Source organism: Cryptotermes secundus, unplaced genomic scaffold, assembly GCF_002891405.2.
Source record: "Cryptotermes secundus unplaced genomic scaffold, Csec_1.0 scaffold92, whole genome shotgun sequence".
NCBI classification, from domain to species: domain Eukaryota; kingdom Metazoa; phylum Arthropoda; class Insecta; order Blattodea; family Kalotermitidae; genus Cryptotermes; species Cryptotermes secundus.
This window is the reverse complement of record NW_019728498.1, coordinates 1,903,787-1,918,850: the sequence shown is the minus strand read 5'-3', so window position 1 is coordinate 1,918,850 and position 15,064 is coordinate 1,903,787. Positions and strand designations below refer to the sequence as shown.

Below are 15,064 nucleotides of genomic sequence, written 5' to 3'. Positions count from 1 at the left end.
ACCGCTCGGCTACCGTGACCGGCCTTATAGGCTTTTACATATTCATATTACAAGTCAAGAGCAATATTCAAGTCCATGTTGATCTTTTTTTTTTTATATTTACGGGACTGTTCATAAGGAGTTCGTCCCTCCTGGTCAGACAGTCAATAAAGTGGTCTATCGCGAGGTTCTAAGGCGTTTGAGGGAGGGCATGAGGAGACAACGTCCAGAGAAGTGGCCCAAGAACGACTGGGTACTCCACCATGACAACGCCCGAACGAATACGGCTTACATTGTGCAGGTATTTTTTTGCTAAAAACAAGATGGCAGTTGTTCCCCACCCACCGTACTCGCCAGACTTAGCTCCATGTGACTTCTTTCTCTTCCCCAAGATGAAAATCAAGTTGAAGGGGCGAAGATTTGATACAGTTGAGAAAATTCAAGCGGAAACGCAGACGATACTAAACACCCTAACAAAGAAAGACTTCCAGGATGTATTTCAAAAGTGGGAAAAGCTGGGATCGGTGTACGCGCTCCCAAGGGGACTACTTTGAAGGCGATGGTGCAGAATAAGATCCAGGTAAGTCGTAAGAGTTTCGGGAACTTTTGGATTGCACTACGTATATAGTGAGGTTAGATCAAATAGCGAGTAGCTCTCTTGTGTTGGAATACTTGTGGCTATGCCCCTCTGTGTGGTTTCTTGGCCCCTCTCTGATTCTCGAAGAAAATGCCGAAGTCGTGACCTTCAAACAGACAATGAAACATTGTCCCAGTCTTTAAATTTATTTCATTAGATACTAAAGCCATCTATAGTAAAACAGTGTTCTGACTCACGAATAAATTGTCTATTCGTTCTCCTGTCTATCCAATTGATCTTAAAATTAGAGTAATTACCTCCCCTATGTAAACTGGTATATTTTAGTGGTTAATAAGATTGTCAGCTACACGCGTATATTGAGAATAATTTACAGATATAATTAACCCTCATTACAACGGACCCCAATATAATGTGGTAACGGATATAACGGACAAAATATGGCTATATATAATTGTGAACTTTTAGAGATGCTGAGGCGCTAAAAAGGTTTCATAGCTAGACAAATATTTAAAATTCAAAAGAACTCCAAAGCAGAGAGCTTTATCTTATAACATTTGTGTTTCTATATTTGTTGCATGCATTGGCTATGCATGCTACAGTGTAATTCGTGAATACATATTCACTCGGTTATACCTCACACAGGCGATAATGGACACACTGTCCGATATTATTATCACGTTATAACGAGGGTTTACGTGCAATAAAATGATTGATATTAATTTCTTTTTCCTTCTGCCATTAAAATAGATGGAGTGATTATTTTGGTTTACTGATTAAGCACATGGAGTAAATGCACATGAACGCTGGTCAATCCATTTGCCAATTTAAACAAGGAGTGACGTGAATTCCTAAGTTTGCTAAACGAAATCTTATTTTTTTGTCCATCCAAAGCATTATTAATCCCATGTGAAGGATATGTTGTCTGTAGGCCTACATGTTTCAGAGTTTGCTTCAGTTCTGCATTGTGAAATCTTTTCTTGAAATCACAATTATGGGCCAACTTCTATAAGGGCGGGGAAGCTTATCTAATCAAATGTAACGGCCGTGAGTTATCAGCCACTTTGACTATTATACTCGGGATCTCTGAGGTTCAACACGCACATCTCCAAGAGATTTTCAAGGAGTCGGCACGGCGCGCAGCTCAACACTGAACTCAATATGCGCACTACATCACATCGACTTGCGATCTTCGTGCTAAGTCTTCTGTTTCTTGTAGCAGTTTTCTGTCTAAGCTCTTCTGGTGAGTAAACAGTTCATACATTTGTACCTTAGAGCGTTACGTTACGTAGCTCGTGGCAGCCGTAAGAAAACAGACTGCGGCTCGGTGGTGGACACGGAGATTTTCTTCCTGATCAAATGATCGTCGATTCCGGTAGCTGTACAACAGAGATTTGTACGGACGCTTGTCTTTCGGACACTAGAATAACATGTTTGAATACAACAGTATGGAGACCAAATGAACTTGTAAGATGGGGAAAAAAAAAATACTATTGAGGCGTTAAGAACGAAAAATTTGCTTTGGAAAATATTAGTAATTAATGGTAAAAATTGGAAAAATAAAATCTTAATTGTGGTTCCAAAATGTAGTGACTTTTTGGTAGAAACGTTGTTAGTGTATTTCATCCGAATATTTTCCAATGTCTGTTTTTAAAAATTAAAAAAATTATATTTACGTTTCAGAGGGTGACATTGTCTTCGTCTTTTTGTAAAACTTTGAAGAGGGTGAAAGGAAAATTCCTACACTATAAAACCATTTAAAAAATTCTTCTTGTTGCAAGCAGCAAGATTAGTCTGAATTATTCGGAAAAAGTAAGGTAAAGTTACCCCCTCAACAGGCCGTGGAGGTCCATAGGGTTGTGAGAGATTGAAGCTAGATCTTCTAGACAATCGGCTCACAGATGGCGGTAAGATTGTCAGCCTTACTCACCGGTCACCCTTTACCTCCCAGGAAGATTACTATTACTCATTTCTGTTAGAGACTAAGCCGACCCCATGGCCATATTGCTGCTGGAGAGATTAGGTAAATTAAAATTTTTAACCTCATCGGGACTCGAACCCGCGACCTTCCGATTTGTAGCATAGTGCCTCAACCAACTACGGTACTGCGTACTCCCATTGGAAAAAGTAAGGCGTCTTCATTTCTGCTTCCTCAAACTGCGACTACTCAAGTTTTGAGAATAAAATTTGTGAAATATTTGAAAAGAAACCGCTGCACAAAACACGCGAGCCTGTGCCACATTGTCTGATAGTACAGTAAGTAAATAAAAACATGGTTAGAGTTTTGATGGGATTGTGTTGAGCGTAAGGAAACAAGAATTACATAAATAATTCTGGTGCGGAAACATCTGGATATTTAGGTTATTTAGTGACGCTGTTTTAACTGATACGGATAGAATTATGTGAGGTAAGTAATCGAAGTAGAAGACACAAGTCTGGCTCCAACTACTAATTGTAAGGGGAACACATCGGAGATGAAATATATTGGTAACCATGAGCAGCGCATTGTTTTCCACGTGACCTTGTCAGACATCTGCTGCTGGATCACAGTTCTGACACCATTTATCTATCCACCCACCTACCTACCCACACATCAATCTATCCGCCTGTCCATCCATCCCTCCGTCTGCCCATGTATCCCTCCGTCTGTACATCTATCCCTCCTTCTGTCCATCAGTCCATCCGTCTGTTCATCTTTCCATCCATGTGTCCATCCATCCACACGTCTGTCCATCTATCCCTCCGTTCGTCCGCCTATACATCCATCCATCCATCCATCTATGCTCTACAGCCCTTGCGGACCTTGGCCGTTTTTTCAGTTTCTTAATATATACACAATTGGTAGGACTTCTTGGACGAGGATCGGCCCGTCTCAAGACCGCCACCTACACATAGAACAACACAAACACAGAATAAACGGACACAAACATCCATGCCCCGAGTGGGATTCGAACCCACAATCGTAGTGTTCAAGCGTCTGAAGATGGTTTATGCTTTAGACGCGTGGCCCGTGTGATCGGCGCCGAGGGAGTCCAGTTACCCTCATATGGACGCGATCGTTATGGTATGGTCGAAAGAGCCGTATATCACCAAGAGCCAATATCTGGGCGATGAAGCATAATGATCTAACTTGAATACTACAATCTACTGTGAAGGGTATGCAGTATCTAACAAACTTTGTATCCGATGACTGAAAACAGGTGCGAGGCTCAGTTTTTGAGAATGACTTTCTTGCTCCTTGCAATGGCTTCGATATAACTAAACGTCCTTGACCAGTGGCGTAGAAAAAATTTTTAGATCCGTTACACAGAAATTCATTCCGAGGAATGTGAATTAAAGATGTCCTTTGCACTAATAACAACATATGATTGGAAGACATGTGAAGCAATTGTATGAATAAAGTTCTATGTAATACACGCTTCATAATCGTATGGGGTGAAGTGCCGTCGGGTTTTAGTTCGAACTCTGAAGGATCGTGGACGGAGTCCTGAGAAATTTTATAGGTTTCATTAAGACTTCAAGTTATAAGTTCCTCCAGCTTCCTGAAAAACTTCTTCGATTTTCCTGACGATATGCAGTTGCGTAATAACTCAGTTTTGAGAAATATATTTCAATTGGACCCACCATTTTCCTTGAACAATTAAATTAATAATATGTATGTACTATAGGCCTAGGAATATGCCGATCAAGAAAAATAGAAAAATTTGAAGAGGTATATTCTGTTAAAACACTATTCAGTGGAATAAGTTTTCAAGAAACAAATGCCTCGAATATGAACAATCGCGCAGCACCTTATAACTCACAGGCGACTAAAGTCTATTTAGTAAATAATTCAAGTATCTGTGATCTTATCTTGAGAACAGGGTCTTGAGGAGAATATTTGGACCGAAGAGAAATGAAGTGATAGGAGGTTGGAGAAAATTGCATAATGAGGAGCTTCATAACTTGTACTCTTCTCCAAATCCAACTTGAATGAACAAGTCAAGGAGGATGAGCTGGGCAGGTCATGTAACACGAATGGGGAGACGAGGAATGCGTGTAGGATATTGGTGGGAAAGTCAGAAGGAAAGAGACCACAGGGAAGACCAAGGCGTAGGTGGGTGGACAATATTAGAATGGATCTTGGAGAGATAGGATGGGATGGTATGGACTGGATAGATCTGGCTCAGGATAGGCACCAGTGGAGTGCTCTTGTGAACACGGTAATGAACCTTCGGGTTCTATAAAATTCTGGAAAATTCTTGAGTAGCTGCAGAATTGGTGGCTCCTCCAGAAGATCTCAGCTCCATTAGTAAGTAAGTAACGTGTGATCTTATCGAAAGTATCAAGAACGAATATGTGGGGGTGGGCGTTATGCACTCCAAAACTGACTCTCCATCACGTGTTCACTCGATCCGATATTTCTGGAAGTGCCAGAAGCACCGCTAAAAACAAATTCCTTTGCAATCCCCGGCAGCTGCGCTGATGTGTTATGTTTAACTGTTTCCAACTTTTCCTTTCAAATTCTTCTTTAAGTTTAGGGGACATACGTAACACGTTGTAAGGAGCCATATCTTGTACTCGGGAATGTTAGTTTGCCTTCTGAGGACAAGAAGACTATTCATTTCTCATTTAGAAGCTACAGATCACACCACAAGGTCACGACACGGCGCATTGTTTGATTGTGGGTGAAGGTGTCCACTTACAGATGAAATTTTTTGCCAGTATGTGTAACGAGAAATTGCAGGTCAGGCAACAAGTGGCGGTCCTCCAGCCTGGAGTCTGGCATATGGATACACCCCATCATGGCAAAACACGGCATAATGTTGTTCCTGTGCTTAATTAGATAGAAGATGTATGTGGGAGTGGCGATATGATTCCACATATTCTTATTTTCTGGACTAAGTGACCCCACTTGGTTTAATCATGGGGGCAAGCCACTGGCATCCAGGAGACAAAACGATGTTTCGGCCCCAGAGTCTATCTAGTGGAGGCGGTAAATCCTTGAAAATTGGAATTTGTGAAAAGAATAGAAGAATTAATCTATTACTAATTCTTTGCTACGACTTAAGGAACGTTAAAAGTAACACAATGGAAGGTTAAAATGAGAAGTGCATAGAAAGTCTTGTACGGAAATCCTCGAAAGAAAACTTCACATAGATCAGATCTCAGAGAAACAGAATGTGAATGTGCAGATTATGTTTATGTGGATTCTGGTCGGGTATAACGGTGGGATTTGTGAAAACGGTGACAAAGCATCGTGTTGCATAAAAATAACGAGTTTATTGACCAGCTGAGTATCTTTTCAAGAATGCCCCGTGTTACAGATTTATTTAATAGACAACGAGATAGATCACTTTCGGACGAACTTTTGATATTTCCTTGCTTTTTCTACATATGTGTTCTACTTCAGCGTCACACCGATGCCAGTCTGTCCAAAGTGCGGAGGTGTTCTCCACTCCCCTTGTATAATTATCCTTGTATGCCACCACTGGGACAAAGTTAACTGACGTTTTGTTATGTAAACATATCATCAATACGTATCAGCATCATCGGATCTGTTGCCTGTTCTGAGGTGAACCAAAGCACGTGCCTGCTTCCATTCATGTTGGTTTCTCAGTCAAACCTCCTAGCTCCGGGATAACAGTCTGTGAACTCTGTCGGTGTTAGTTCGTACTAACGTTGACTGTAAACTTACTGGACGAGATGGCCGTGCCACAGCTCAAGCGGTTAGTCGCTGGCTTCCCACCGCGGCGGCTCGGGTTCGATCCCGGGTCTATTCAAGTGGGATTTGTGATGGACAAAGTGGCTCTGGGGCAGGTTTTCTCCGAGTACTTCGGTTTCCCCTGCCAATCTTCATTCCACCAATTGCTCCACAATCACCTTCACCTATCATCTGGGGATGGTACAATAGGCCAGAAGTGGCGGCAGTACAAGGGACTTAGTCCCACCCCACTAGCAATAATAAAAAAAAAATACTGGATCAGATGAAATACAATTGCTATTCATTCCCAGGCATGATAATGACGACATGTATGCTGATAGTCTCTTATGCCCTCGCTTCGAATCAAGTCCGTAATTTATTAGATCTCTGTATGGTAGGCGCACATAAAATAGAAATCTTAATCCCTTAAGTTTTGGGAGGGGGGTGAAAGGGAAGTGAGATTTGAGCTTCTTAAGGTCGTGGCTATGAAATATACTGCCTTCTGAGACTTGAGACCGTGTAGTGTGATAAAAATACACTTGAATTTGCTAAAATTCTATAGTCGAAAAATCTAACCAGCAAACAAACAGCTGATTTGTAATTATGATTCATTTCACAAGGTTGTCAGTAACTCAGGAGCGGCTGCGGTCTAATCTGAGATACTGCAGCGACATCTGCTAGGAAGGACGGGGAGAAAAACAAAACAAAAGACGTCAGTCAATAAGCTTATCTCCGAGATGAGAGTTGAACCAGGTACCTAACACATACTTTGTAGGATAGCCAGTCAATTTACCACGACGTTACGTCGTTAAAAAGCAGAAAGAACTTGCGTATATATGTCACATGTAGGAGGATACGCGTGACGAAATTAACGGGTTCTTAATACAGCGCTCTCGTGGATATACACACACTTTCCAGTTCACCGTTGCACACGCACTAGGATTCCCTTTTTTCCATTAGTCGTCTCCTAGCAACGGATTTCAATACAGAAACTACCACCTCAAATCACTATGACGTCTTTTTGCCATTTCTTGTTCAATCACCCTGGAACCTCGGAACTCAACTAAACCTGTTATATAGCCACGGCACGGACAACATAGATAACACAGTGCTACTGTTGAGTAGCGGAGACTAAGCAGAAAACAAGTCACGTGATAGCTATGTACTATCACCATCTTTTTTAACTGCCCTTACGTTGGGCTCCACTTATTACCGCTCACTTCGTTGGGCCCCTTACGTTCGGCACCACTTGTGACATCCTTTTTCCCGGCTTTCGTCACTTATTAATTCTTTGCCTGTATCTCTTCCTTCCGGTGTTGCGGCTCACCTGCGCCTCGTGTCAGGACGCCTCCGCTGGAGTTACTGCCCTCCTTCCTCTTCTCGTGGATGGCGAGAAGTTAGGTGAGAAGGAGGAGAATTGTGGTTGTTCGTGCTGGTAGGCGGGAGTTCGTTCCTGTACTACCATTAGGTGTCCCGCATGTAAGGAAAGACGGGAGTATCTGGGTTCTGCTCTGTAATGGGTAGAGATGAGTTCTTATCCAGGGTCATATACGGCCCTGGCTCAGGGAGGGCAGGAAGAACCTTACGCTACAATCACATACACCATTTCAGACTTTTGCAGTTAATAATTATTTAATTCACTCCAAATCATTGAATACAACGGAATCTATTAGTAACACTTTTTTTTTGGATTTTAACTTATAATACTTTTACTGAAGGGACGTAGTTGTATTTTGTGTCTGACTTGGCCGAAAGTTGGATGCAGACTCCTTGAGGTGGAATGTACTCTCTCTGAATACTGAGGTCCACGAACCACAGACTCCAAGAGAAATCCACTCCTCCACTTTGCCATTGGTTAAGTGTTCAAACTAGGAGTTTCCCTAAATTTGTGAATTTCCAATCATGTTGCTTAGCTATGTGATTCTGGCAGTTGCTGACCTGACGCTAAGGTTGACAGCCCCTTGATGCATTACGATCAGGGGATGAGGCTCCGGCCCTCCCACTTCTAAGTTATAGCTGTTCCAAGCTGTCAGCTCTCAAATTCTCAAAGACTTTCCGACTTTGCTGAAACTGCCAGAATTCCAGGAAATGTACCACATAGCAAAGCTTGAACTATGTCACTTCTGCGTGTAAAAGTTGGCTATCTGAAAGATCTGTTTGTATTTTTGTGATATTAACTTAATATAAACTTAATTAATACAAAACAGTCCACCAAATTAGGATGAACGGTTATAGTACTGTTGGAGTGTGACGTCACTGCACATGCGCGGAAGCCTAGAAGTTTAAGTCTCTCCTAGTGAGCATTAAAATAATATACGAAATGACTAACAAAATTCGATACCATTGTTCCATTTTTACATGATTTATTTCAACCATTGTGAACAGAGGAGCACAGTGCAGCTGGGGAAGTGTCAAAGATAAAGCCAATATATCATATTACAGATTTCGACTGTTGGCACTGGTTAGACGAAGCTCCCTTCTGTAGCGAAAGGCTTTATGAATGAGTTGGCTATACACACAACACAAATCACTCTAGTTTACACGTCGGACTGCATACATCACGATAGGGATAGAGTCGCAGTGCGGTTTCTTGCTTTGGTAGAGTGGCAATTCTCCGACATGACACGTAGTTCAAAGGCACATGGGTCAATACTCCACCGACTTTCAAGCTCACATACTCTTCTCTCATCTCCCTAGGTGAATGCTGCATTGGTATATTCAATTGCTATTACCAGAGCACTTAAAATCCTTGCCTACTAAACATCCACAACCAATCAAAACTAGCTAACTAACTAACTAACTAACTAACTCCACCGAGTCGAGTCCCTCCTGAGAAGTCAGCAGTCTCTCAGCTACGCTACCCAAAGCTTCGCTACCGTGTTCACAAGATTCAGCTGCTGGTCTCTATCCTGAGTCAGATAAATTCAGTCCATAGTCTTCATTCTATTTTTCTAAGATCTATTTTAATATTATCCTGCCATCTAAGTCTAGGTCTTCCTAGTATTCTATTTCCTTCTCGTCTTCCCGCCAAACCCTCTTCTCTCTCATGTGTGCTTCATGTCCCGCCCATCTCATCCTTGACCTGGTTATTATGTACATACACGTACATGTGGCGAAGAGTAAAAGTTAATGTAATTTTTTCCAGCCTCCTGCTATTTCATCCCTTTCAGCCCAAATATTTTTCTCAGCATGTTGTTCTCAAACACCCTCAGTTTATGCTATTTTAATGTCAGAAACCAAGTTTAAAATCCATACAAAATCAATGGCAGAATTATAGTTTTGTATATTTTAACCTTTACGTTTATTAACAACAGATGAGAAGAGCTAGAAAGCATTACCCAAGTGTAATCTGCTCTTAATTTATTCTGGAATAATATCTTGATTAGGGGTCTGGATAGCGTAGTCGGTATAACGACTGGCTGCGGGCTGGACGATCGAGGGATGGGAGTTCGAGTCATGGTAGGGTCAAGAATTTTCTCTTCTCCACGTCATCCAGAGGATAGAGAATATTGTTTCCCAGTAAATCTACCAGTGCATTATAGGAATTTGATGCCTAGCAACGGGCGTTTTTCACAGAGTCATTACTTATCGACAGGTCTACATGTTACAATATAATTACTGCTGCACAGTCAGTGGTTAATTATTGCTCCTTGAACCTTCTTACGGAAAATGACTGCAACTAATGTCTATTGTATCATTGGAAATAAAAGTTTATAGTCGGGTTCTTCAGCCTAAGTAGCGTAAGTGATACATGTATAGGTTACTTAATTAAGCTACTCAGCTGCAAAGTTAAGGAATGCCGTATAAATTTCAATCTGAAGTTCCGCCATTCCTTTATATCAGTAACTGAAAGCAGAGCAGCTGTATCTCTCTAACTCACACTTCTTCACTCTGCCGAAACCGTCTGAAAGGTGTCACTGATACGAACATGAAATATTGCTTCCTCTTTATTTTGTAAGTCTATGTTTCCTGCACACATTATACGGCGAAGTTATTTAAACAATATTTTAATAGTCTATTATTACTTCCCTCCAAAGAAACATGGCACCTCATTGGCAAAGAACGGCAGTATAACGACGTTGAGAGAAAGAGTCCATCTTTCTTTGGATTTGAAATTTTCACACGAGTGACTATAAAGACACAGGCATTGTTGCCTTATAAAGAGTTAAGGATGAAGATAGTGCTGTTTTGTTGTCTCGGTTAGCACACAACTCATAGCTACTCCAGTAGGTATTGCTGACATCAGGTCAACTGCTGGAACCTAACATATTTCGTCTCCCTTCTCCGTAAGTAAAGTAAAGCTATCCTAGTACCAGGCCATGAAGGCCCATAGGGTTGTGAGACGTTGAGGCTCCCACATTATCTAGACAATCGGCTCAAAGATGGCGGTAAGGTTGTCAGCCTTACGCGCCGGCCGCGCTTTAGTCCCCACGAAAATTATTTAATTAATTGCTGGTACTAATTTCTGTTAGAGGCTGAGTAAACCCCGGGGCCTAGCGCGGCTGGAAGGATTAGGTAAACTGAAAAAAAAATCCAATGACCCCATCGGGACTTGAACCCGCGACCTTCAGGCTTGTAGCCCCTCAACCACTACGCTACCGCGTGCCCCCCTCCCTTCTCCGTAAGTATAAGAAAATGGAGGAAGAGTCATTTTTTGTGATTTAAATTTGATAATTCTATTATTGAACATTACTCATATTTCTTAGTTGAAATCAAGACAAAATATTATACAATCACTCGGAAATATACATTGAGGAGGAGGGATAACTCAATCGGTATATCGGCGGGCTAAAAACTGCACGGCCTGAGTTCGATTCCCAGCAGTGAAAGATTTTCTCTTCTCCATAACGCCCAAAACAGTTCGATCGGGACCCGCCCAGGCTTTTATCCAATGGGTATCATGGGCAAAGCAGCAGGAGCTTAAATCTGGCAGATCACTTCTATTTAGTGCCTCAACCAACTACGCTATTAGTATTATAAAAACATTAATTAATTCTTTGAGAAAATCTACATTTATTATTTATTACAGCGTATATAAGTGTATATGCAATTTACTTCCATAGAAACTGAAAGGACGAACAAACTATCAATGTGATCAATTTTATAAATATTTTGCAAGTAAGAACAAATATACTGCGAAAACTGAAAAATCGTTGATCTGCTGGTGTTGTAAACAGCGCGGCGAGGATTTTGTACAACGAACAGTGCATATATTTCTCCTCATCCGCTTATATTCGTTTGGTTGGATAAAGGGTTATGATGGATTGAGCACAGAATGATAGAGAAAGGAGAAGAGGAATGCGTAAGTTGCGAAATTCTTACGGTGAAACTTATTTACTAGTAGAAGTGTGGGTTACGCCATAGTTAAGACAGGAGGAAAACACTGAAGTTGACGTAACAGATCACGAGCATGAGGACTTATATTGAGTGAAATTTCTGGGGATCATTTTCAGTCTCGGACTTCGATTTTAGCTGTGTTCAGCCTTAGCAGGTTATTATTATAAATAGAGCGTGCTAATTAGTTCTTATTCTTGACAGCACCATTTGTGCACAGCGTGAAACACTTCCCCTTTCCTGTTCCGTAATGCAGGTATTAAGGTTCGGCCACACAGAGCGCTACGTACGCTATGTTCGCTATACGAACAGAAAAATATCTCCCTTTATTCATGATACGTATGTAATGGCCGTCTTGTAGTGCATTCGATTTCTTATGTCGCTTCTTACTACATGTTTCGGCAACATAGTGCCATCTTCAGGTTCGTTATTTACGCTAAGCTATTACATTGTTTGCCATCTTGTGTCTTTCATAAAATTATTTAGAAAATACATTATTCTTCAACTATAATAAAATTTGTATATATTAAAACTTGTTAAGATTATTCATCTATATGTCTAAATTCAAACTCGCGTATAGTATGGTTCGTCCACTGTGGGAGTCGTTTCTGTGTGTACCTGCAATTTGAAAATTGTACTTATTATTATTACTTTCGACTTCTATCTGTTATATGTTGTGTTATAATGTTTAGTACTTACTGTGTCTGTAATGTGTCTTTCCTTTTTGGCTGCGAGCGTTGTAATGTTGGATGTGTGTGCCAATATGACTGGCCACACAGAGAGCTACTCTACGTACGCTTTGTTCCCTATGTTAGCTGCGTCGCAGAGTGTACATAGCGTACGTAGCAAACATAGCGTAGCGCTCTGTGTGGCCGAACCTTTATACTGTATATACAGTAAGATATTAAAGATGGCGTTAATGAAGACGTTTGGTTCCTGTCATTCATGAAAATCTCTCCTGTTTCTAGGTGTTGATGGTTTACCGACACAGTCCAAACATTATTCAGAGCCAACGCCCACGGGAAGTAAAAAGGCTGTCAATTCACATGCCACGAAGGAGAAACACGAATCGCCTGATCGCCATGTCACCAAGAAACCCATTAAGAGTGAAGAAAATGTAAGAGAAGGCACAGCTAAACAAGAACATGTGCTGAAAGAAACTGAAGGCAACGCGACAGAGAAATCTGCTTCTGCAGACAGGAGTAACGGTTCGATATCCAAAGGACAGGAAAACTTAACCATTTTAAGACATATCAACGATCCCTTTTTGTCTTTAGATTTAAATTCCAAAAGTGAAGTTCTCAAGCGAAACTCATTAATTAGAGTCGTTGCTGCTGACCCGGAATCTATCGATAAGCCTGTAGAAATTTCAGTGCAAAGTTATACTCCACCTCCAAATGCATCCGCTGTTATAGAGGTTAGACCTAAAGCTTTAGATAATTATCAAATAAATATTAGAAACCATCCCGATGAAAGCTTATGGTCTGGATATCAATTTCAACCACTTGATACAAATGGAATGCAAAATTGGTATTTAGATCAGTATCAGCCAGGTCTATCGTACGTACCAACAGAAGAATTTCTGCACACTCAGAGTTTGTCAAACAATCCTGTGTTTCATTCTCAGTTCTCAAATGTGCACCCAGTGCAAAAAGCAGTACACGGCAACCCAGCAACTTCTCTGAGATCGCCAACAAACCGTGCTCAGGAAATGTCATCAATGTTTTTGCATAACCAGAGGAAAAGTTCACATCCTGATCATAACTATCAGTCAAATTACGCAGTTAACCATCCTGCACAAATTTCCGCATACAGGATCGGTACTCCGCAACAGATCCAATATTTCTTGCCTCAAACCAATGTTCTACCGTATTTCTTTCAAGATCCAAATGAAATTCATAACGCTGTCTCCACAAACATTGTCCCCGATTTGAATTACTACAGGCCAGGCATTCTGAAGTATGTTACTGGTTCGTACCGTCTAAAGACACATCCAAAATTAGAATGGGTACCTTTGTAACTAGTCTTAGGACATGCAGGTGGTAAATTATTTCTAGATAAGACACAGTTTTCTGTGTAGTGACTAGAGTACAACCTGTGCGTTGGTTGTAATGAACACAACTTATAAACACCGAACTTCGCATTGTGGTTGTTAAGTAACACTTTTGTTCAGTCGTATTACTTTGAAGCACCCTGCTCTGAATCTTGATCCAAATACTGACTCTCCTAACTGGGGTTAATCGTGGTTCCTTATCAAAATGATGGAATGTTTCAGACCCATGTACGCCGATGGAGGGAAAGGAAATTTTGACATCTGCACATACACCCCGAATTTTTGGAAAACATCAAAACTGAAGAAAAGAGAGAAATGTCCCAATAGTAATAATAGAAATTAAAAGTATACAAAATTATATTTTCCTGAATACTTTAGGGCGATCATTAAAAATAGCATTAAACGGCTTAAACATATGTTTGTAAATAATTTCTGTCCCCCTCCCCCTCTCCCGGATATCTGAATTTCCTCCTCTCTGGAAAACGCCGTGGTGGCGCCCATCTTTAGATCACGTCCTTCTTCTTAATTTATTATTTATAAAAATAACATAATATTTCAAGTTAATTAAACTACCTTTATACGAATCATAAACCTAGTAGGAAGTTAATAAACACGATAGACTGCAGCAGAATCTCCAATGGAATGTCGTCATTTGTGTTTCAACTTGCCAGAATTATCATTGCTATGTGGTTTCAAAAGAAAAATAACGCTTGTTTGCTAGTGATCNAGTGAGCTAAATGCAAGAAATTAATATTACATCTGGCACTTTTATTTAACGCATACATATTGCTGTGTTAACACAATGATGCCGAATTTTAACGTACATCCTCTAGAACAAAAGGAAGATGAAACCAAAATGCAACAGAAGTGTTTTCTCTACTGAATTGAGATATTCTGTAGTACATGCAAATTGATTATATACGTGTTAGTAATTGTTTAGCTTGTTTGTGTGAAAAAATATAAGAATATGTATTTTTAAACACAAAAAATATTTATTCTGTTAATAAATGAGCGATAATTACAGATATACTTTATTACTTAGTTGTTTAGTTTCTACTATACTCTAAGGTCATAAAATTAACTGTTACACAGTCTTAACACTAAAATCTTGTTTGTTTTCCCTGTCCCACAGTACACTACATGTTCGACCGTAAACGATCATCAGGGGAAACACAAAATTTCGAAAAATCTATGTAGACTGCAAATACCTATTTGTTAAAGCGTGCTCTATAGAAATGTATAAAAATAATTACTTACATATTTAGAATTTGTATCCGTTGCAAATGGTAGGGTAGAGCAACTGAATATGGAGAACCGGCAGCACTGTGCTCCACTTGTACAGCTGTTTGCATTTGACGAAAACTGGTTCAGGTGTTCTCTACGCCGCTCTACGCTTCTCAGAGTGCGTACTTCCACATCA

The 15,064-nt window shown here is 40.5% G+C and overlaps 1 protein-coding gene across 2 annotated transcripts; it reads left to right on the top strand.

Moving 5' to 3' along the window:
• The first annotated feature begins 1,692 nt into the window (after positions 1 to 1,692).
• Positions 1,693 to 14,336, top strand: LOC111865148. Of its 2 annotated transcripts, XM_023852920.2 has the most exons (3): positions 1,693 to 1,817; positions 12,560 to 12,708; positions 13,867 to 14,336. In XM_023852920.2, the coding sequence occupies exons 1-3, from the start codon at positions 1,736 to 1,738 to the stop codon at positions 13,900 to 13,902; spliced, it is 267 nt and encodes an 88-aa protein (XP_023708688.1). In that variant the 5' UTR covers positions 1,693 to 1,735; the 3' UTR covers positions 13,903 to 14,336. The 2 variants fall into 2 exon arrangements, with proteins under 2 accessions (XP_023708688.1, XP_023708687.1); XM_023852919.2 differs by having other exon boundaries at positions 12,560 to 14,336.
• The last annotated feature ends 728 nt before the right edge of the window (positions 14,337 to 15,064 follow it).

Bases quoted from the DNA above. Each gene is read 5' to 3' on its own strand.
- LOC111865148 (XM_023852919.2), top strand. From the start codon at position 1,736: ATGCGCACTACATCACATCGACTTGCGATCTTCGTGCTAAGTCTTCTG. The intron at 1,818-12,559 runs GTGAGTAAACAG...TCCTGTTTCTAG, and splicing joins TTTCTGTCTAAGCTCTTCTG to GTGTTGATGGTTTACCGACA.